Source organism: Gobius niger, assembly GCF_951799975.1.
Source record: "Gobius niger genome assembly, chromosome: 20".
NCBI lineage: Eukaryota > Metazoa > Chordata > Actinopteri > Gobiiformes > Gobiidae > Gobius > Gobius niger.
In genome coordinates this window covers 21,690,546-21,711,402 of record NC_136871.1, presented here as the reverse complement: position 1 = coordinate 21,711,402, position 20,857 = coordinate 21,690,546, and the positions used below count along the sequence as shown (strand labels likewise).

The 20,857-nt window shown below is 43.0% G+C and overlaps 1 protein-coding gene across 2 annotated transcripts; it reads left to right on the top strand.

Moving 5' to 3' along the window:
• The first annotated feature begins 458 nt into the window (after positions 1 to 458).
• Positions 459 to 20,327, top strand: crocc (ciliary rootlet coiled-coil, rootletin). Of its 2 annotated transcripts, XM_079578615.1 has the most exons (38): positions 459 to 637; positions 2,171 to 2,257; positions 2,578 to 2,701; positions 2,784 to 2,929; positions 4,214 to 4,402; positions 4,486 to 4,563; positions 4,779 to 4,870; positions 5,541 to 5,706; positions 5,791 to 5,897; positions 7,294 to 7,521; positions 8,451 to 8,541; positions 8,621 to 8,707; positions 8,809 to 9,003; positions 10,126 to 10,325; positions 10,715 to 10,897; positions 11,147 to 11,291; positions 11,380 to 11,526; positions 11,635 to 11,865; positions 11,937 to 12,130; positions 12,231 to 12,358; positions 13,236 to 13,405; positions 13,636 to 13,815; positions 13,950 to 14,084; positions 14,169 to 14,312; positions 14,725 to 14,963; positions 15,304 to 15,463; positions 15,534 to 15,701; positions 15,766 to 16,180; positions 16,260 to 16,417; positions 16,489 to 16,609; positions 16,679 to 16,842; positions 17,343 to 17,558; positions 17,646 to 17,870; positions 17,935 to 18,084; positions 18,406 to 18,606; positions 18,687 to 18,818; positions 19,009 to 19,182; positions 19,809 to 20,327. In XM_079578615.1, the coding sequence occupies exons 2-38, from the start codon at positions 2,186 to 2,188 to the stop codon at positions 19,890 to 19,892; spliced, it is 6,039 nt and encodes a 2,012-aa protein (XP_079434741.1). In that variant the 5' UTR covers positions 459 to 637; positions 2,171 to 2,185; the 3' UTR covers positions 19,893 to 20,327. The 2 variants fall into 2 exon arrangements, with proteins under 2 accessions (XP_079434741.1, XP_079434742.1); XM_079578616.1 differs by lacking the exon at positions 2,171 to 2,257.
• The last annotated feature ends 530 nt before the right edge of the window (positions 20,328 to 20,857 follow it).

Genomic DNA, 20,857 nt, shown 5'->3' with positions numbered 1-20,857 from the left:
GTAAAATCATTACGTTTTCTTGTAAATAAATAAACGATATATTTCATTAAATTGTTTTGAATTGAAGCTTGTAACTTGTCTGTTTTTGTCAATTGCCCTTGTGTGTGCAGACTGTACATAATTGCCAATGGTTTAGAGTTTGATATGCAGCTCTCAAAGCTGGGATGACTTTCTTTATCTAATAGTATTCTTACAAGAATAAATAGATCTCTTCTTCTGTTTTGTATCCATTGTCAATGATACACAATTGTCAAACTGAGCGAAGTTCTGCAAGTAAAGGAACAAAAGGTTATATAGTTTCTGTAAAAAGCTGTAATTTACTGTAAAATATGTGTAAATGTGGTGGTAGGAATGTCAGTGTCCTACTTTCACGGCCCATATCAGACTATTGTTCCAGACTGCAGTGTGCATCACAACATGATCCTCCTCCTGTAAACAGAAGACAGCTTCTGTGTTTGAATCTAAAGTCCCTCCCCGGAAAAGCATGGGGGAAACTCTGGAGAACTAGTCCTTACTCCGAGGCTCTGGTGATGGATATCTAACTGGAAAGCGTGGTTTGTTTTCACACAGCCTCCAAAAGCCCCTCGTGGCTGATGAATTGATGTGTTGCGGTTGTTCTTCAGGCTCATAACTCAAGGTGAGGACGTTTATAATCCCGCTGCGTTTGCTATAATTGGACACTACAGCGTATGCGTAAATCACGGTACTTGTGACCCCGCAAACTGTGACCGTAATACAAGACGCCTGTTCAATCACGTCGATTTTTGACCTCAGAATACCTCCTTAGGCCCTATACTTTGTATATCTGTGGTGAATGATGCTAGGCTAGCGTACGCTTGTGTGGACTCCTTCTTCCCCATCCTCTTCCTCCTCCTGCCGCCTCGACGCGCTGATGACGCAGTGAACGGTTTTTAAAAAGTTGGACACGGGATTGGATTAGTTTTGTTAAACGCGCGCTGCTTTTGTCCCTTTAGTGGAGCCATGCCATCCATGTGTGTGATTTATTCTTTCTGTGGCGCAACAAGTATGAATTGGCACAAATGCCATTAGCCTACTTTAAAAGCGGCCTGGTTTGGCGCTATGGGTGGGCGTTATTTGGGGTCTACAATTACCCACTGTCTGTAACTGTGTCACTATGGCAGTTAAACATTGCAGTAGCACACATACAACAAAGATTACAAAGATTTTATTTCGAGCCATAGAAACATAGACAGTGCACAAGCACACATAGGGAGAAGGTACAGCCTACTGAATCTGTCCAAAATATTGCCATTTCATCTTTTTCCTTCCTTTGCCCCTATAATTGACAATAAAATAAAATAGCTAATTAAACATTCTAGAAGACGAACTTATTTAGTCCCACCCCCCATTCATATATTTAAAAAATAATGTGATTGCACACATGGCATAGTCCTTATAGTCCTGGAAGTTGGTAACATATTGTCATAATAAGTCAACATTCACAATATGCTACACTTTATAACAAGTGTATAATTTTTTTTGTTCATTTCCTGTACCTAAATATTACCATGCTAGTATTACCGTTATTCATCATCATCACACCACCCATGTAGCTAGTATTTATGTAGCCTAGGCCTACATAAGTGTTTGCATGGTAGGATAACATAATCCATATTTATTCATGAAAAGTATCAGTCAAAACATTTCATAGGCAAAGTGGATGGCCTAATAAAATAGGTTCAATCAAATGAATAAGACTATTTTTTTTGCATCGGCCTATTATCCTTAATTAATGTTCCTTCAGTAGCCTATGCTCCTGCGCCTCACTCTACACAGTGATAATTGGCGGGGCCTTTTTGTTAATAAATAGTAGTAGCCACTTTTCGCTCCCCCCCGTACCTCAGGCGCACTGGTGTGTGTCACCTCCTCACGCTGATAGCGAGAGTGTGAGTGAGTTGGAGGAGGGCTGCGCGTCTTAAAACCTGCTAATCCTGCTGCTGTCCTCAATCTGCGCCTTTCTTGGAGCGAAGAGGCGATCGGCACGCGCACGCCCCTTTAACTTTGCGCCCTCCCGCACCGCTTGCAACCACGGCTATGGGAACTTTAATTTTTTTCTCTCAATTCCCTATAAAAGAGAAAGCGCTGATTTCAAACTTCTGAACACTTGGTTTGACTCGGAGTTAATCCTACTCTCTGGGGGATTTGTCAGTCTGCTGGCGTTGCAATGAGCGCGGAGGAAAACACGACTGCTCCAGACTGTGACAGTGACTCCAACAAACTGGAGTCAGTCATTCAGGTGAGCGTGACCGGGCCGTGATTTGTGGGACATCCAAGCTTGGGGATCTGTGTGTGTTCTGTGTGCTGTGTTAGTTTACATTATGCTGCGTTTTCGTGACCACTGTGGCACCTGCTCTTGTGGGACGTCACCCAATCAACATCCTATTGCCATTGACTAGTGGCCTCCAGTGAGATATTGTCAGTGTCCCTGGTCTTTTGTCTTTATAAATGTTTTTTGTTGTTGTTTTTTTTTACATGATGCTGAGTGAACTCTTTTTTTATCACAGCTGTATCGTATGCTCCCGATGATAAGATTTGTCCCTGCTTTGTGTGGTTTAGAAACTGGAAGAGAGCGTCTTGGCAGAGGAGAAGCTAACGGTAAGGGGCCCTTCTCCAGACGCCCCTCCGACATGTCTTCCTGCTAAAGTCCGAGAAATTGTCACCAAGAACCTCAGCGACAACAGTGAGTCCATTTCCCACAACGTGAAGCAGAACACGTTCCCCACGGCGGTGCTTTCTGTCCTGACATTTTTATTTGATCCCAGCACCAGGGGCCATGTCTTCAGTCATGTCCCTGCAAGAGGAGAATCGTGTGCTTCAGGGAGAGCTGTCTCGTCTGGAGGACCTACTTGCCCAGTGCAGAGCGGACCGGGACGAAGTAGCCATAAAGTACGGTGCAATAAGTGAAAGGGTGAGGCAAGAAACTACGACTGAAACTAATCTTTCTTTTACTGTTCCCCCCCCCCCCCCCCCCCCCCCCCCCCCTCAATGCATCATCAAACGTATAGGCAGTTCTCGTAAAAATGCTAAAGACACGCAGTCGCCTTTTACCATTGACTGTTTTCTTTCTTCAGTCTTTGTCTGGGATTTACTGGTTTCCACGGCAATATGAAGTGGAATGAAACAGAAGTGGACTGTTGCCATAGCTTCTGTCTCCTAGGGTGACTGTAAACAGGGGCTTCAGAGGGGGGCTGAGGGTGGGCCTGTAGCTGCCATTTGCCTTGCTGGAAGAAACCTGCCATTGAGAAAACAATGATCTTAAAATTCATTTTCAGCCATGAGCAGTTTTCCAAGTTCAAAATGTCAACAAGAAAAAAAAAAAAATAAATAGATGAGATACAGTCCTCGAAATTTGCGTCGGACCATTAGACTTGCATAGATAAAAGTAAGATTAGGGGGAGGTGATGTGCACACAGGGGACAATGATGGGATAGCCTTGTTAAAAATGCTCCTTCAAGTTAGATGAATACGGAATTAGTTGCATCAATAATTTTGACTTCTCCAATAAAGTCCAGTTACAGTTGCCCTTTTTTAGATTGGGATGAAATTCGCTGAAATTCCATTCTTCAAGGTCTGTAGAAATTACAGTTACAGTGTAGATTAGGGAAAAAGATATTAAAAAAAGCTGTCAACACAACTGATTGATGCCAAAGCGATGCAGGCCATGACTTCTAAATCTTACACTGTAATGTCCAAATGCCTTGATTCGAATCCTGACTCCAGTATTTGTTCTGAACCTCTTAACCCTCGCCTTAACCGAGAGCATTATCTCCATGTTCAGCTTTACCCAAACCTAAAAGCTTCTCAACTGGAGAGTTCACAGTCTGTATGGGCCTTTCGACTCATTTGAAAGCGAAGACCGCAGTGTTACCGCGGTGTCGCTTTTTTGTTGAGTCATGTTTTTGTTGCTTTTTTTGTAGCTGCTGTTGTTGTTGTTGTTGTTGTGTTGACACGTTTTTGTCACTTTTTTGTTCCGTGCATTAAGGTTTGGAATAAAACACGGTGGTCTTCAGTAAATGATTATTACAAAAGAATGTACAGCTAATCCTGGAATCCCAATCTCAAGCTCTAAAAAGCTCATCATATAAAATGTTCTTTGGATACAATAATGAACAATAGTGAGGTCTCACGCTGTGCAGTAAACCTAAAACTGACGTCTGCTATCATTTCTTGCCTCTCTTTTCCAAACCCGCAGCTGGAGCAGGAGTTGCGGTTCGATTCTGGCGACGGGGATCAGAGCTCAGAGTCCCGGAGTCTGGCCCAGCAGAATGTGGACCTGCGGCGACGCCTGGATGAGGAGCAGGCTTCGTACAAACGGAAACTCACCGCCTACCAGGAGGGGCAGCAGAGGCAGGCGCAACTGGTGCAAAAACTACAGGCTAAGGTTTCAATTATCTCTGTCTAATAATGTCTAAAATAATACGTTGACATGTAAAAAACAATACATCACTTGTTGTGGGTTTAAAGGTGCTTCAGTACAAAAAGAGGTGTGGAGACCTGGAGCAGATGTTACAGGAGAAGAACTCTGAAAAGCGCAAACCGAGCGTAAGTAGTAAAGAAAAAACAATGTCAGTATCAATGTAAATGTGACGCCATTATGTTGGTTCCACACCAAAACAAAACGCATCCATTCATATTCAAGACTCCTCTCTTGTCATTCTCTCTATATTCCCTCCCATTAAAAATCTCAGTGCCCTTCAACTGTATTAGGCTGCAGATTCTTTTCACACAATAGACAAAGGTTCTTCGTTATTTTGCAGAGTGAGAGTGAAAACTCAAACGGCCACCATCAAGATGACTCAAACAACAACTTGGAAGAAGCTTTAATTCGTTTGGAAGAAGAACAACAAAGGTGGTGTTTTTTCAGTAACTAAAGATTATAACCTATGACTGTTATGTTTTATGTTGCACCATTGTACTGAGAAAAAAATCCTAATTTGTGAACCTGTTCTCAAACCATATACATTTAACCACTTTGCCCCCCGCCGTAACCGAGCGCATTTTCTCCAGTTCGACTTTACCCAAATCGTAAAGTTTCTTGACTGGAGAACAACAGTGTAACGCCTCATTAGAAAGAAAACTGTAACTTCTTTTGATGCGTTGTTGCCACGGTTTTGTGAACCGTTTTTGACGTGGTTTGACTCTTTTTATGCCGCTCTTGTGTCAGTTTTTTTGTTGCTTTATTTGTTGAGTTTTGTCACTCTTTGTCACTGTTATTGTTGCTTTTTTTGACTTGTTTTGTCACTTTTTCTTGTTTTTTCATCCTCATTTTTGTCACTATTTTGATGCTTTTCTTCAAGAAGCTTTGAGATTTGGGTAAAACCAACTGGGTAAAGTGTGCTCGGTTCGTGTGGGGGTTAAGAGGTTAAATGTATGAAGGCATTATTACTATTTTCAGTTTATATTTTGCCAAAAGTAACTCAAAGTAGTGTGACTCAGCTACATTTTTGAAACAGTAATATGTAATACAAACATACAACAAAGTAACTTGCTCAACAATACGCTGTTCTTTGTGCGATCAGGAGTAGCAGTCTGTCCACTGTGAACGCAATGCTGAGGGAGCAGTTGGAGCAGGCGAGTTTGGCGAATGAGGCGCTGAGCCAGGACATCCGGCGACTGACCGCGGACTGGACCAGAGCCCGAGAGGAGCTGGAGCAACGGGAGTCCGACTGGAGGAAAGAGGAGGAGGTGGGGACTGTTTTCTTTTTTTTTTTATCAGATTAATGGGACATCCTAATAATTGTCTTTCTAATCATTTCTCTTTCTAATCAGTCTTTTCACAGTTACTTCAGTGGTGAGCACAGTCGGCTGCTCATGTTGTGGAGGCAGGTCGTCTGGTTCAGGAGGCACATCTGTGAAATGAAGAGCTCCACTGAAAGGTCTCATTAATTGCTTTGGTCTTAACGTTTTTTTCTCGGTACCTCTGCTCATTTACTGTGCTGCATCAAGAATATTGAGGTTAGAACTACAAACACTGACCTTTACTTAGAGGTGAATGATAACCAATTGCAACAAAGCACTGTAAAACATTTTCAACATGGTTTTTTCCACCTGGTGTCCTTTCAGGTGGATAAAACCATGTTGAAAATGTTTTACAGTGCTTTGTTGCAATTGGTTATCATCTGTTGGTACAGGGCCATGACTGCAGTGTTAATTTTGACAACATATTTTATTTTAGTTTTAGTCTTAGTCTTTTGACTAAAATGTAATTTAATTTTAGTCCAAAAAAACTTTTCAATTTTAGTCTAGTTTTAGTCGACTAAAATTGCATGTCAAAATTTAAGACCAATTTAGTCGACTTTGCATTTATAATATTAATTATAATCATATTTAATCTTGTTCCTCGGCTTCATGGAGCTGCTCCACATGAACAAAGCTCAGAGCTGATCCTTTGGCAGAGAATTTACATGATATGAGGCTCTTTGAGACGGTCAATAGACGTTTGGATGATTTTAGTCTCTCCCTTTCATTCATTTTCATTTAGTCTTATTTTAGTCGACTAAAATATCTGGACATTTTAGTCATAGTTTTAGTCTCATGAGAAACTTTTAATTTAGTGTTAGTCCAATTTTAGTCGTCAAAAATATCACTTTGACTAAAATTAAGACTAAATATTTCAGTCGACGAAATTAACACTGCATGACTGAGGCACAAAAGAACCCCCTTAGGAAAATATGTACAGTCGCAAGCAAAATCCTAGGTGTTCCTATGAAGGGTCTGCAGTACATTTATTTTGCTCGAGCTCTAGATAAAGCAGACATAATATTATCGGACTCAGAACATCCTCTGTTTAGAGAGTTTGAGCTGCTACCCTCAGGTCGAAGGTACAGGTGCCGCGCCCTGTCTAAAAACAGGACCAGGCAGTCATTTGTGCCACACGCCATTTTACAATTAAACAGCTGGTCTGTCAGAGAAGGTTTTAAGGAATGTAGGTAATGATTTTGTCAATGTTTGGAAACGTCTTCTGTGGTCACTCACTGCAAATGAATGTCTCCACGGGGACAATAAATTTCTACTACTACTACTACTACTGCTACTACTACAAAAATTTATTATACATACTGTTGTTTTCAATCAATGCCAGTGTCCAGCCCAAATATGTTTTCTTTTTTCTTCTTTTTTGCATTTTTCAAACCTAGTGAATTGCAGATTTGTTTTTTGTTCCATGAAATGTGCTCATCCATCTTCTACAATCCTTGCACCATTAATGATTGCTCTCAGTTTTCAGTCAATTATTACAACATATGTTTCTTCATCCTAATCTCTCTGTCCCAGGGACTTGTCGGACATGCGCAACGAACTGTCTCATGTGTCCCACGCGGCCCAGCTGTCGTGCGCTGGTCTGTCTGCATCCCTCCTCAGTCGGGAGGGAGGGGCGGCTCTAGCTTTGGAGAGAGAGAGGGCACTGAAGGTTCAGCTGGAGCAGCAGCTCAGAGAGAGAGTCACAGAAACAATGAACCTGCAAACAAGGACGGATGCAGAAAGAAGCGAACTCAACGTCAGGTCAGCGAGGCCGGTCTTGAAACATGTTTGTGAACATTATCATCTGCAAATTGAAGATGTCGATTCTTTGCTGAGAAAAGAAAAGGTTCATTGCTTAGAAATGCTGTGGAGTCTTATTTTTCCAAAGCTAATTAACTGGCTAGTTGCACTTAGCCCGGTATGCCTATAATCATTATATTATCATCTTAAACCTAGCAAGGTACTTTTCTGAGTGTTTTTTAAAGATGGACTATGCAACTTTTTAGATGAAAAGAAAACCTAATATTTTTGCGCATTTGACCTTTTAGTGACTCGTGGCGTTATGGGTGCAGCATGGCAGCTTTGCTTTCCCTCACAGTGGCCTCTATGACGCTCCAGGATCAATTGTTTTTAGGGTTTCATACCAGAAACACAATTGATTCTGGAGCGTCATAAAGGCCACTCTGAGGGAAAGCAAAGCTGCCATGCTGCACCCATAACGCCACGAGTCACTAAAAGGTCAAATACACGCATTTATCAAGTCTTTTTTTTTTCACCTAAAAAGTTACATAGTGCACCTTTAAAGCCACACCGTGTAGAATTTCACCCAATAAGTCAAATTGAACCATAAGCATTAATTTGATGACAGATGTTTTCCTCGTAATAAAAACACCTCATAAATGTACGTCTCCAGCTCGTGTGTCGACTAAAGTCAGCAGTATTTGAGATTTAAACAGACTGGTTTCTCATCCAAATCCATTCTTTGATTACCCACTGCAGTAATGGCATTTTCTGAGTCGAGCTCCTCATTGGGAGCATGTTTTGTGTTGATGGCAACAGTATAGTCCAAAATCTTACGAAGTGTCCCTTTAAGTAATCAGTGTTGTTGTTTTTTTAGGAACATTCAGGATTTATAAGCTGATGCCTCCTAGCTTTAAATAAAAAAGGTATATATATTTGTTTGTATATAGATTGTCTGAATCTGTCCGCGAGGGAGAGAGGCTCCGGAGCCAAATGGAGGAAAAGGAACGAGAAAATGCAGGGCTTGCGAGGAAACTTGAGGTAACATTAAACTTGAATTAATTACAATCCACATTTGAAAGACCATTGTTGCGTGATCATGTGTTACTTTGCCCCACAGGAGCAGAGTGGTTCAGATGAGACAGAGCTGCAAACACTTCGGACACGCATGGAGATACTGGTTGACGCGCTGAGAGACATCGCTCAGGTGAACATTTACTCACAAACCACAATCGAATGTTGTCGTGTTATCAACAAATAAACTATCCATATCATGAGAAACTATCTATAATTCTTCACGTCCTCAAGGTGGTGCTGGCAGACGGGGACTCCTCCTCAGAAGCGGACCAGGATCCAGGTGCCCCTCTGCTGGCTCTAGTCCACAGACCCTCTGCCTCTCGGAGGTCGTCCTCGCCGTCCCGTCTCTCCTGTGGGACCCTGCTTCCTGAAGGAGTGCTCTGTGCCCTGCGCTCTGCCATTACCAACAGACAACTACAACTACAGGTAATAGACAGTGTCGGGGGATAATGCAATACAAAAGTAATGAGTTACATATATTACTTTTTTCAGTAGCTAAGGAATACAACATATTACTTACTCAAAATACCAGAATATATTAGTCATAACAATTTAAGTAACTTGAGATACAAGTGCATTTAAATGCATGAACGAAAAAAAGCCAAACTCCCCCCAAATACTGGACACTGGTGTATAAGATCTGCAGTTGTGTGTAACTAACGTCAAAACAAAACATTTCTATTTTCGGTTTATATTTTGCTAAAAGTAACTCAAAGTAGTGTAACTCAGCTACATTTTTGAAACATGTATGTAATACCAACATATTACATTTTTATAGCTGTAACTACTAATACAGAATATATTACAGTTTTGAGGGTAACTTGCTCAACACTGGTAATAGAGTAGGTATTTCTAAGCTAAATGTATTACTATTTTTGTCTCCAAAGTACTTAAGGAAAACAGGAAAAAAAAATCAACGCTAATATTTGTGTATAGAAGAAGAAGAAGATATAATATAATATTTGATAATCTGATCTTGTGTTTTTTTATATCTTATTTATCGTAACAACGATTGTCCTATGATTGATGATACATACAGTATGTGCACTTATGATTGACTTATTACCAGAGGCGAGTAGTACTCAGTTACATTACCCAAGTACATGTATTTTTTTGAATCAATCAATCAAATTGTTTTGTATAGCCCAATATCAGAACTGGGCAGCACAAACATTTACAATTGAAGCGCTTTTTGGAGTAGTTTTAGCCTATGATCCTTTTTACTTCTTCTTGAGTAATATTATAATGAAGTATCTGTACTCTTACTTGATCAAAAACAAAAAAAAGTTACTTTTTCCACAGTGAGTAAATCATTGAGTGGCAAAAGCTTCATGTTGACACAAAAATGTTGTTTCATGTACTTTATTATTTCAAACTTTTACGCTCAAAAGGTTCCTCAAGTAGCATTTTCCCCAGGTACTTTTTTACTCTCACTCTCTACCTTTTACTTCTTCTTGAGTATGATAATTATAAGAGAAGTTACTCTTACTTGAGTAAAAACTTCAGCTACTCTTCTAACTTCTGCTCATGACTTATTCTGTTTTGAAGGATGTCCGCGGGCGCCTTCAGTCGGCCCAGTCTTTGGTCCAGCTGCTCCGAAAGCAGCTCTCAGAGTTGGATTTGGCTAAAAAAGATGTGGAGCTGAAAAACCAGGGGCTGCAGAGGGAACGGGACACTGCTCAGAAAGAGAAGGAGGCTGTGCAGAGGGAGAAGGAGAGGTTCAAGCTGGAGAGAGACATTCTGGCCAGGTATTGCACTGAAACGAGGGGTGATCAAAGCTGCATAAAACATGTGTTGCTATTGGAATGAGGTAATATATGAAAATGTTAGGAAAACAAATATTTAGTAAATGCAGGACTCGAGGTTAAGTCTTTCAAAAATTTAGTCCTGTTTAGACCTCATTTAGTCCCTGAAATGCTAGGGACTAAATGAGGTCCTGAGTAAGACCTGGTTTAGTCCAAGACAGGTCCTGGTTTTGTATCTTTACTTAACTAGCGCTAGTTGTATCAGTTTCACATTTATCTTTAAAGTCACAAAATGTATCCACCTAATGCTGCTCATGATAACACTTGTTTAATGAACATAGTGCAGATTTTATATTAAAACCTGAGTGTAACTGTATCTGTGTCTTTTGTAGTGAAAAGTTGGCTTTGGAGAAGTCTCTACAGGCCGCCCAGAGTAGTGGCCAGCTGCTGCTGATGGACAGTGAAAAACTGCAGTTGGCTGTGGCAACGCTACAGCGGGAGCGAGACGTAGAAAAAGAGGAGAGGGAGAGCATTGCCATGGAGCGAGATCGAGCCCGGGCAGAGACACAGCGCATGTAAGGCTAAGTAAAGTAACTGAATGAAGGAATCAGCGTGAGTGGAGCATCATTTAGAGTTAGACACGTCGTAAGTTGCAATTAAGATTTCAACTCAATATCATTTGTAATATTGAATTGGACTGCACTTGTTAGTATTTTATCAAACATGGTTGAAAGGAGAAATAGAGCCGTCATTTAGTTATAGTGATATTGTATTGAGTAGCAGAGATACTTTTTAAATATGAACTGTCTTTGCATTCCACTCAGACAGAAACAGTGGGAGCAGAGTGAGACTCGTGCCTCTGCCCAGAGAGGAGAGCTGTCTGCAGTCAAGGAGACCCACCAGCAGGCGGAGGTTGAGCGGCAGCTGCTGGAGCGAGAAAAGGAGCAACTGTCAAAGGCGCTTTCTCAAGTAAAGAATCTTTTTTTTTGTCACTCAATTTCATTCTTTTTCTCTCTTTGCTGCATTTTGGTGAGGCTTTTTGTACGTCTTGTTTTAGGCGGAGAGTCGTAATGCAGAGCTTTCCCTGTTGCTCAGCAAACTCCAGTCTGAAGATGCAGCACTCAGAGACTCTTTGGCCAAAATGGGGAACTTGAATGAGGGATTAACCCAGGACAAAGTCGACCTGAACGCCTACATCCTCCAGGCAATACATAAATGCTTCTCATATGCCAAGTCCAATCAAACACTTTTTCATAATATGTTCTTTTAGCCTTTTGTTAAAAAAAAACTTGATCCTGTCTTAATCATGTAGCTTGAGGAGGAAAAGGCCCTGCTCCACTCTCAGAAACGTGAGGCAGAGCAGGAGAAGCTGACGATCAGAGATGAGCTTGTGCGGTCGGAGCAGGTCCGTCTGGAGCTGGACTCTGTGAGAATGACGCTGCAGCAGTCTCTTCACGACACTGAGCTGAGCCGCGGCGGGATGGAGGCTGAACTACTGACTCTGAGAGCAGACCGGCTAAAGCTGCAGGAGAGAGTCACACAGGTCAGAAATGTAGCAGAGTTAAATGTCCTTGCTGAACCACAGTCTATAAACCTGTCTGTGTGTGTTGGCAGCTCTGTGGTGAGGTCACCGGGCTCAGTTCAGAGTTGAGTTTGAGCAAAGGAGAGGGGCAGAGGAACGAGTTGGCCCTAGAGGAGGTGGGACGAGGGCGTGCCGAACTGGCCCGAGACAAGGCGGCTCTGGTGGTGCAACTGGCAGCGTCCGAAAGGGAAAACTCACTACTGTCTGAGGAGCTGATGGCATTTAGGTGAGTCAAATTTTGTCAGTCAGTTAAACAACAATAGAATAAAAGTAGTTTTGCTATTGTTGTGTGCAACCTTGTGTAACCTGGTTCTGTGTGGGCCTAGGGGTGAGAGGGAGGCTTTGGAAACCGGTCTTTTTGAGGCCCAGCAGCAGCTCGTCCAGATTGAGTCTCTCAATAAACAACTGGAGACTGACAACCAAACCCTCAGAGTGCGATCCGAGACATTAGCGGGTGAGTGACAGAACAAAGTGTGAGAATAGGACACGCTATACTTCAGCTCAACCTCTATTTCCAGTACATGTTTTATGAAGTAGTAGTATAGTACAGGAAGGAGCTAGCACTGTCAGACTGTGCAATTCTACTGTATAGTTTTCGACGTGTGCTACTGTACCTCCCATCTTCAATGTGTATGTGTCACTTTTCATAATCTTCCAGCATGTTGTTGTGTTCATATTCTGTTTGTGAACTTCAGATATGTATTTGTTCCCATTTCTTTGCTTATTGTTATAGTTACGATTATATATGCATTGTTAGTTCTGTTTTTTACCACAGACATACATTTACATACAGCTTACTAAGCACAAACACCTATTGCATTGCATCAGTGACAATGTATCAGCTGATTTTTAAACAGAACTACATCGTATCTGAAAACAACATAAAAAATACATCTTATCTACATCACATTTACTCTAATGTTCAACTAAATACAAGGACTTTTAACATCTATTTATAATGGAAGCTCGTACCCCCCGCCCTAACTGAGTGCATTTTCGCCAGTTTGGCTTTACCTTTTTTTTTAATTTTTGGTTGTTTCTTGTTGCTTTTACGTCACTTTTTTTTTTGGTCACTTTTTGTGTCATTTTTTGTAGCTTTTGTCATTGCTTTGTTGTCACTTTTTCGTCACTTTTTCGTCGCTCCTTTGTTGCTTTCCTTGCACATATTTGTTCCGTTTTCATCCTCATTTTCATGGCTGTTTTGATGCTTTTCTTTTAAGCTTTTAGATTTGGGTAAAGCTCGGTTAAAGGCGGAGGGTAAGAGGTTAACGTAGAGCAGCACTGTGGCCTAAGCTAGCTCAATAGTCTCGGTTTTGTTTGTCTTTTTGCAGCTGAACTGAGACACACTCGCTCTGAATGGGAGAACGCTGCGGCTCGACTAGAAAGAGAGAAACAGACCGTGACTCAGGCTTTGAACAGTACCCAGGACCAGGCCCAAACAGTGCTCCGCAAAACCATCTCTGAACACCAGGAGGAGGTGGAGAGGCTCATCTCAGAAAAGGTGGCGACAGTGTTTACTCTTGGTTCAGCACGCTAGAGCATTTCTGATCCTCTTTATACTGAAGTTGGTTTTAAGTACAACAAAGAAAAACATTCCCATGGCCCATGTCTACAGATTGTAACTTCAACTCCTACTTTTAGTTGTGTGTTTATCCTTGTTTGTGATTCTTGTTTGGATGTCATGTGTTGCCCGTTTAGACTCCTCTAACTCTCTTTTATTATCATGCACAGGAATCATTACGTCACAACTTGCTGGCAGAGCATGAGGCGACAATGAGGAAAACGAGGCAGGACACAGAGGAGCAGCTGCTCAAAGCTCAGCGTCAAAGAGAGGAGCTACAGGAGGAACTGAGGAGCCTCCAGCACCACAGGGACCAGTGTCTGCTGCAGGCTGAGACCGACAAGCAACAGGTCAGACAAAGTCAGAGTGGAGAGAAGATAATAACAGAAAACCTTGTTACTATAATTAATACATAAATGTAAGTTACCCTGTATCTCTGAGTTGTCACAAAATGTTTTGTGGCCACTCTTTTGTACTGCGATAGGCTCTCTCACTGAAGGAGGCAGAGAAAGCAGCTCTGTGTGAGAAACTGTCGGGTCTTGAGACAGAGCTGTCCGCTGCATTGCTGGAGGCGGAAAGAATGACCAGAGAACTGTCCCTGTGCAAAGAACAGGAGCAGGTAAAAAAAGAGAACGAGATATCCAGAAACTCTCTTTTTCTACTTAATCGTATTGAAGAATAAACCAAACGAACGTTCCCACAGATCCGAGTTGGTGCTCTGAACTCTGAACTGCAGGAGCTCCGGTCTCAGTTCAACGATTCAGCCTCTGCTCATGAACGAGAGCTCAGCGGACTTCGTCAAATGCGTGCTGATTTCCAGTCACGGGCTGAGCTGACTTTAAGAGAGGTATAAGCAGAAGTTTATATTCACATAGTACAATGTTATATCGGTAGAAAAGGTTTCAAAGCCATCCTCAATTTTTTTGTCATATACTCAGTGTTAAAAGTGCTTTATGCAACTTGTGCGTATTTGACCTTGTAGTGGCCCAGCGGCTGTTTGAGTGATCAGCACTGGCTCAGCAGTGAAAACCTTCCAAACAATTAATCCTGGAGCATCCTAGAGACCACATGGGTGTTGATACCCACCAACTCAGGACAATTAGGCCATCAATCAAAAATGTTTTTGTTTGTTGTATCTTTGTGAGGAGTAATTCCTCTCTCCAGTCAGGATGTTATGTGATGTTATACAGTTTTTAGGGTTGCATTGCTGTGGTCATCTAGACTAAAGTTGTAATGTCTCTTTCCATGTTCCCCTTTAGTTGGAGCAGTGCAGAGCCTCTCTCTCTGCCAGTGAGGAGACCAGGGACCAGCTCAGACATAATTTACTGGAAACAGAGCGACGTTTGAACCAAAGCCAGGACTCGGCCAATAATTTCAAGAGAGAGGCCACGGAGCAACGGCGCGGTCTCAGTGATGTCACCAAAGAGCGGGACACTCTCAGCCAATCAAATACTCTCCTCCGAGAGACCCTGAGGAGCGCAGAGACAGACAGGATCAGGTAAATGCCAACAATGCTTTATTATGTTACGACCTAAGCTTGGCGGACCCAGATAGTAGATTTAGTATAACAAATAATAGGAATCTGGTTGATGGCTGGTTGGGCAGAACTGGGGTTGTGGTTGTTCGGAGCGGGCAAGTCAGTAAAGACTCGAGCTCAGTGGTGGAAAGTTCAGATGCATTATACTGTTGTGTCTTCCTTGGGTAAGAACCCACCATGCCCACCTTGTATTGTGTGGTTAAGTCAGAACAGTTTTAACTGAGAATTATGAAGCGAATTATGGGGATGCTTGTAAAGAAGAGTAGAAATGACAAAGTAAAATGTGATTTGTGTGTGGTAGCTTGAGGCGTCAGTGTGAGGAGAAGGAGCAGCGGCGCGTGGTCTTGGAGCAGAACCTGACGTCTGCGCAGACAGAGGTGACTGAGCTGCGCAGCTGTCTCCGGGATGTGGAGCGGTCCAGGCTGGAGGCTCGGCGAGAACTCCAGGAGCTGCGCCGACAGGTGAGAAGGGCAGCTACCTTTGTGTGTTATTGAAAAGTACTTAGATTTTCACGCTTCTTTTTTGGTTTAGTTGAAGGTTTTGGAAGCAGAGAAGGAGCAGAAGGGCAGAGACGTGGCTGAGCTGCAGACTCGCCTCTCACTGGAGGAGCAGAGAGCGGAGGAAAAGAGCAGAGAGGTGTTCACCTTTAAACAGAGGTTATCAGAAGCTGAGACGACTAGAGATTTTGTGAAAAAAGAGGTGTGTGTCAAAGAAACATTGCCTCATCCCAGGTGCACAGTGTTATAATGTCCTTGTCCTGCAGCTGTCTGTGACTCAGAAGCGTCTGTTGGAGTCTGAGTCGGGCTGGCGCGGTTGTGAGAGAGAGCTCACTGCACAGTTGCAGGAGGCACATGGCTGTGAGAAGAAGCTCCAAGATGAAGCCAAAAACCTGGCCCTCCGTGCTCAAGCGGCCCAGGATGCTGCTGCAGAGTCCAGTCTGCAGCTAAGTGAAACACAGGGCAGACTTGCCGCCACAGAGGCCGAGCTTTCCCGCTCTGAAATCTGTAGGAAGGAGCTGGACTTCAGACTGAGCAGCCTCCAGTCCACTCTCACACGGACCCTGGGCATTGGGGCTAAGGGCAGAGGAAGAAGTCCCGGAGGAAGCCCCACCTCACCTGTGTCTATGTCCCGACACCAAAGCATCTCTCCGCTGCGCTCCTCCCTCTCTCCACCCAAAGGTAGAGATATTTTTTTGGATCAAATCCAGACCCAAACATTTGAAATCGTGCTCAATTACAATGTGTTTGAATTTGACAGAGATACGCACAAGTACTCCTGACAATACGTTAGGCTCCAGTGCAGTGTCTCCAGAGAGAGCAGACACGCCCCTATCTGTTTCAGATCTAGACTCAGATACGGTCAGGACTGGACTCAGAGACTTTCTGCAGGAGCTACGAGAGGCTCAGAGAGAGAGAGTGAGTCCATGTCAGAAAAAAACAGCAATTCCAATTTTATGTTTATGTTATTATGTGTACACTTCTCTCAGGATGATGTTCGATCCCAGATGAGTGGCCTACAACGTGAACTGGGAGAACTGAGAGCCCAGAGAGACTCCTCTCAGAGCCGTCTCTCTCAGATACAGAGCAGTTTACAGGAAATCCAGGAAGGTCAGACATTGGTCTTAATAGTTATATTTAAATATGCACTTTCTAACAGTGTTGTGTGTCGGACATTAGTGAAGCGTGCGGCTGAGGAGCGGCTGAGCTCCTCTCAGATGAAGCTGCAACAGCAGGAGGAGGCGACACGGAGAGCAGAGCGAGAGAGACGTGTCCTTTCAGACAAACTGAAGGATATAGAGCGAGCGCTGCAGGCTTCTGAGAATGACAGAAAACAAATTCAGGTACAACAACAGAGACCACTGACATGACGCAGCCATATGGTCCACTCAGCAGTGGAGCGCAGTTCTGAAGCCAATGTCCTGGAAAAAGTCAACAACATATGTCACAGGCTGCAGCCAGTGTGCTGCTTCTAATCATATCTCCACACGGTTGTTTTAGAACAATGAGTTTTATATGAATCCACTTTTTCTCATCGGACAGTAAAGATTAAGGATTCCTGAGGGTCATCAGTTTATCATATTATGATTTGTGTATATGGAGCCTCCTGTAGCTGTACAGTATAGTCCACTCTTGTTGTTTCTTAACATAGTTTGTTTATGCCTAAAGGGCCCCAATCTTGAGCATGATCGCTCCATCCATCCATTTTCTTCCACTTTATCTAGATCAGAGATGCACAGACCTCCGTATCCACGCACACTTGCTCCAGCTGTTCTGGGGGATCCTAGGGCCAAACCAGGCCAGCCACTATTACCAACACTATTACTGTTCCTGTATATTGTAGGACCAGCTGAACAAGCAGCGTGCCACAGATATGCGTTTGGAGGGGGAGAGGAGGCGCCTCCGGGAGGCGCTAGAGGTGGCGGAGGCGCGAGCCACTCGAGTGGAACTGGGGAGGCGCAGTCTGGAGGGAGAGCTGCAGCGGCTGAGGCTGAGTGCAGGTGACAGAGAGGCCGAGAGCCACACAGCCAAAGACAGACACGACTCTCTCATTAAACAGGTGCAGTATTAATGCTGAAAACATGGCAATGTTGAGTTGTTTAAACGTGGATTGACATTATGTTATTTTGTTTTTGTTGAATGACAGGTTGCTGAAGGTGAAGCGCGAGTATCTCAGCTGCAGAGTGAGGTGGAAAGACTGAGTCAGTCTCTGCTCAGAGCGCAGGAAAGTGAGTCTATGCTGAAGGAGAGAGTTGCGTCTCTGAACCAGAGTGTCAGTGAAGCCACAGCGGCTCAGAGCAGTTCCCAGAGCCGCCTGTCCACACTGCAGAAGGTACTGACGTCATCAGAGCTCGAGAAACAACAATTCCAGGTGAGAGAATGAGCCCAGTGGGGACTGAAGAGGCTGAAGGAACTGAGTGCGTTTGTTTTATTAGGAGCGACTGGATGAATCCAGAGCATCATTATCTGAAAGCAGGAGAAATGTGGCCACTCTGACTGAACAAGTCCAAAACCTCCAAAGTGAACTGCAACACAGTGAGGTCAAACGAGAGGAACTAGAAACCGAGCTAAACAACCTGCAACAGGTGACAGGCATTCTTCTTCTTCTTCTTCTTCTTATTATTATTATTATTTCAAAATATAATGATAGAAAGTATTAACAATATTTGCTAGACATTTCACCATCATCACCACCACCAACACAGTAACAATAATAATATTATTTATGTTGTTGTTGTTATATAACTGTATTTTAAGTGTAATACAGTAATACTGTAATACAGTTACATATGAAGTAACAGTATTCTTTTGTTTTTATTGTTGTATTGTTCAAAATATGAGTTAGATTTTTTTTTTTTGAAGAACTACCGACAAGGGAAAGTTAACTCACAGATTATTTTCCTCAGACCGTGCGGCAGCGCTCGATCAGCCTGTCCAAGGCCCAGCACAGTCTCGAGTCAGCTCAGACCGAGCGCTCTGCGGTGGAGGAGCGTCTGCACTGCCTGCAGCGGGCAGTAGCCATGTTGGAAACTGAAAGGAAAGATGCAGAGAGACAAGCTGTGAGGCTGGAGAAAGACAAAAACGCACTGAGGAACACACTAGACAAGGTAAAACAATTAACTTCTGTCCAAAGAAAACGTTAATCAGTTTGAGGTCTGTGTCCACTTTGACTTGATCTGATTTTTAGGTTGAGCGCCAGAAGCTTAAGTCTGAGGAAGGCACCATGCGCCTCTCTGCAGAGAAAAGCCGCTTGGACCGATCTTTGAACACAGTGGAACAGGAGCTTCAAGAAGCTCAGCAACAGATTCTTATTTTCCAGGTAGAAGAAAACACTGCAGCCTTCACAAATCATACTGTATGTCATATTTGTATATATGAAGCAAAATGCTGTTGTACCTGCTCAGAACATTAATAAATAGCCATGACTGACTCTCATATACTGCATATACCTTTGTCTGACTGCTTCCTATTTCCTTTTTATCGCGCTTTGTGTATCTTACGATGACCAGACCCAAGTGACTGAAATGGAGCAGTCTCACGGCCTGTGTGAGAGCTTGAGCCGGCAGCGGGACGAGGCACAGCGCGAGGCCGAGAGGTTAAAGGTCAGTCTGAGGGATGTGGAACGCAGCCTGGGAACGAGAGAGAGAGCACACCGTCATCGAGTCAAGGGGCTGGAGGAGCAGGTACAATTTATTTATTTGTCCTTCATTTAATCAGTGCCACTGAGATTCCAGTGGCCCGGGGATCTTATTTTAGACGAGAAAACGAACCACCCAGAGGAAAGAGGAAGATAAAGATAGTTTTATTGTGTGTGGGGTGGTGGTCTAGGGAATTGACTTCGTGCATAACTTCAAATCATAACGCCGCCCAAGTGATTTCCTGTTTCAATAAAGAACACCAAAATAAAAGCACACAGCTCGTCTCATTGATTAGATCAGCAGGTACTTGCAACATTACAAGAATATAATTAAATACACACATTTGAAGTGTGTTGTCTGTTAAGAGTAAGGCAGAAAGAAAGTTGAACTAATGAATAAGATAAGATGTTGCTTTTTTTTGGGTGCTGGTTCGATACAGGAAGTCACTGCTTGGGCGGTGTTGTTATGCACAGAGTCAATAGCAGAACTTATTATTATATTATTATTTGAACATAGTACAATTTGTCGTAAAAGTCCCCTGTTGTGTACTGTGCATGCATTTGCCCCACATAGTGTTACTATTGTCTACTACTATTGTGTGTGCTTTACATGTAGCAGAATTGACATTTAAGCTGACTGAATTGAACTGCATTGGTAAACATTTCTCTCAGGTGTCCACTCTGAAGGAGCAGTTGCAGCAGGAGATGAAGCGACGTCATCCCTCCCTTCACTCCTCCTTCCTGTCCACCTCTTGAAACAGGCAGCTTAACCTTATTCACGCCAGCGTTTACCTCCAAATCCAGGGAAAATGTCCTCTGCAGGCCTTTATTGCCGACACAAAAACTACTCATTGAAGTCTTATTTTTCGGTACTGTATTCAACTACTGTGTGTGTTTACCCATGATTGTACACTGAACAGAGATGTGAGGCAGCTGTGGTCCCAGTGCCAGATTGACTCCAGGAAGACATCTGCATTTCATCCCGCCTTTTCTCCCCCAAACTGCAAAGTTTTATTGTGGAGGAAACCCAAAACCTTGCGGGATCCTTTTTGTCTAATTTTCGACAAGGCACGGGGCAAAACCCATACAGTTTAGTTGCTACTTGACATTTATGTAAACTTTAAGCATTAATCATGTTTTTATAATGAAGGAGAATCAAGCACAAACTGTATCTAATTATTGTGCTTAACCAGTATTTTAGTATTGTCTTTTTAATAGTCTTATATTTTTACTTACAATGTAACTTAACTACAATAAGAAAGAATGTTATTAGTATTGTAATATGTGCACAAGGCAAGCCATAATAAACAACTATTTTGAGCTCTGTAACCTGTGCCTTTCATGTCCCAATGGCAAACTTGGCAGCAATAGCTTGTTATGTGGTTGGCCCGTAATGTTTTGATTTGACTTCATGTTGCCTGTAGTGAATGAATGCCTGAAATGCTGAAAGCTCACTCTTTAAAACATGTAATGATGAGGTATTCATTGGTTTCAATCACACAGTGTTCTCCTCACAGTGCACACCCTGCCATCCCCCCTAATACCGATCTCTCAATCGTGACACACACACACTCACGAACTGTTACCCCACCGTCTACACACACGCGCCCTCACCCCTTCACTCACACACACACAATAAAATAAATCCAGGGATGGGTTGCGATGGCATACTGTTGAAGTAGCCCGATAAAAGTGAGCACTCACTGCTTTTTAAGGGTTTC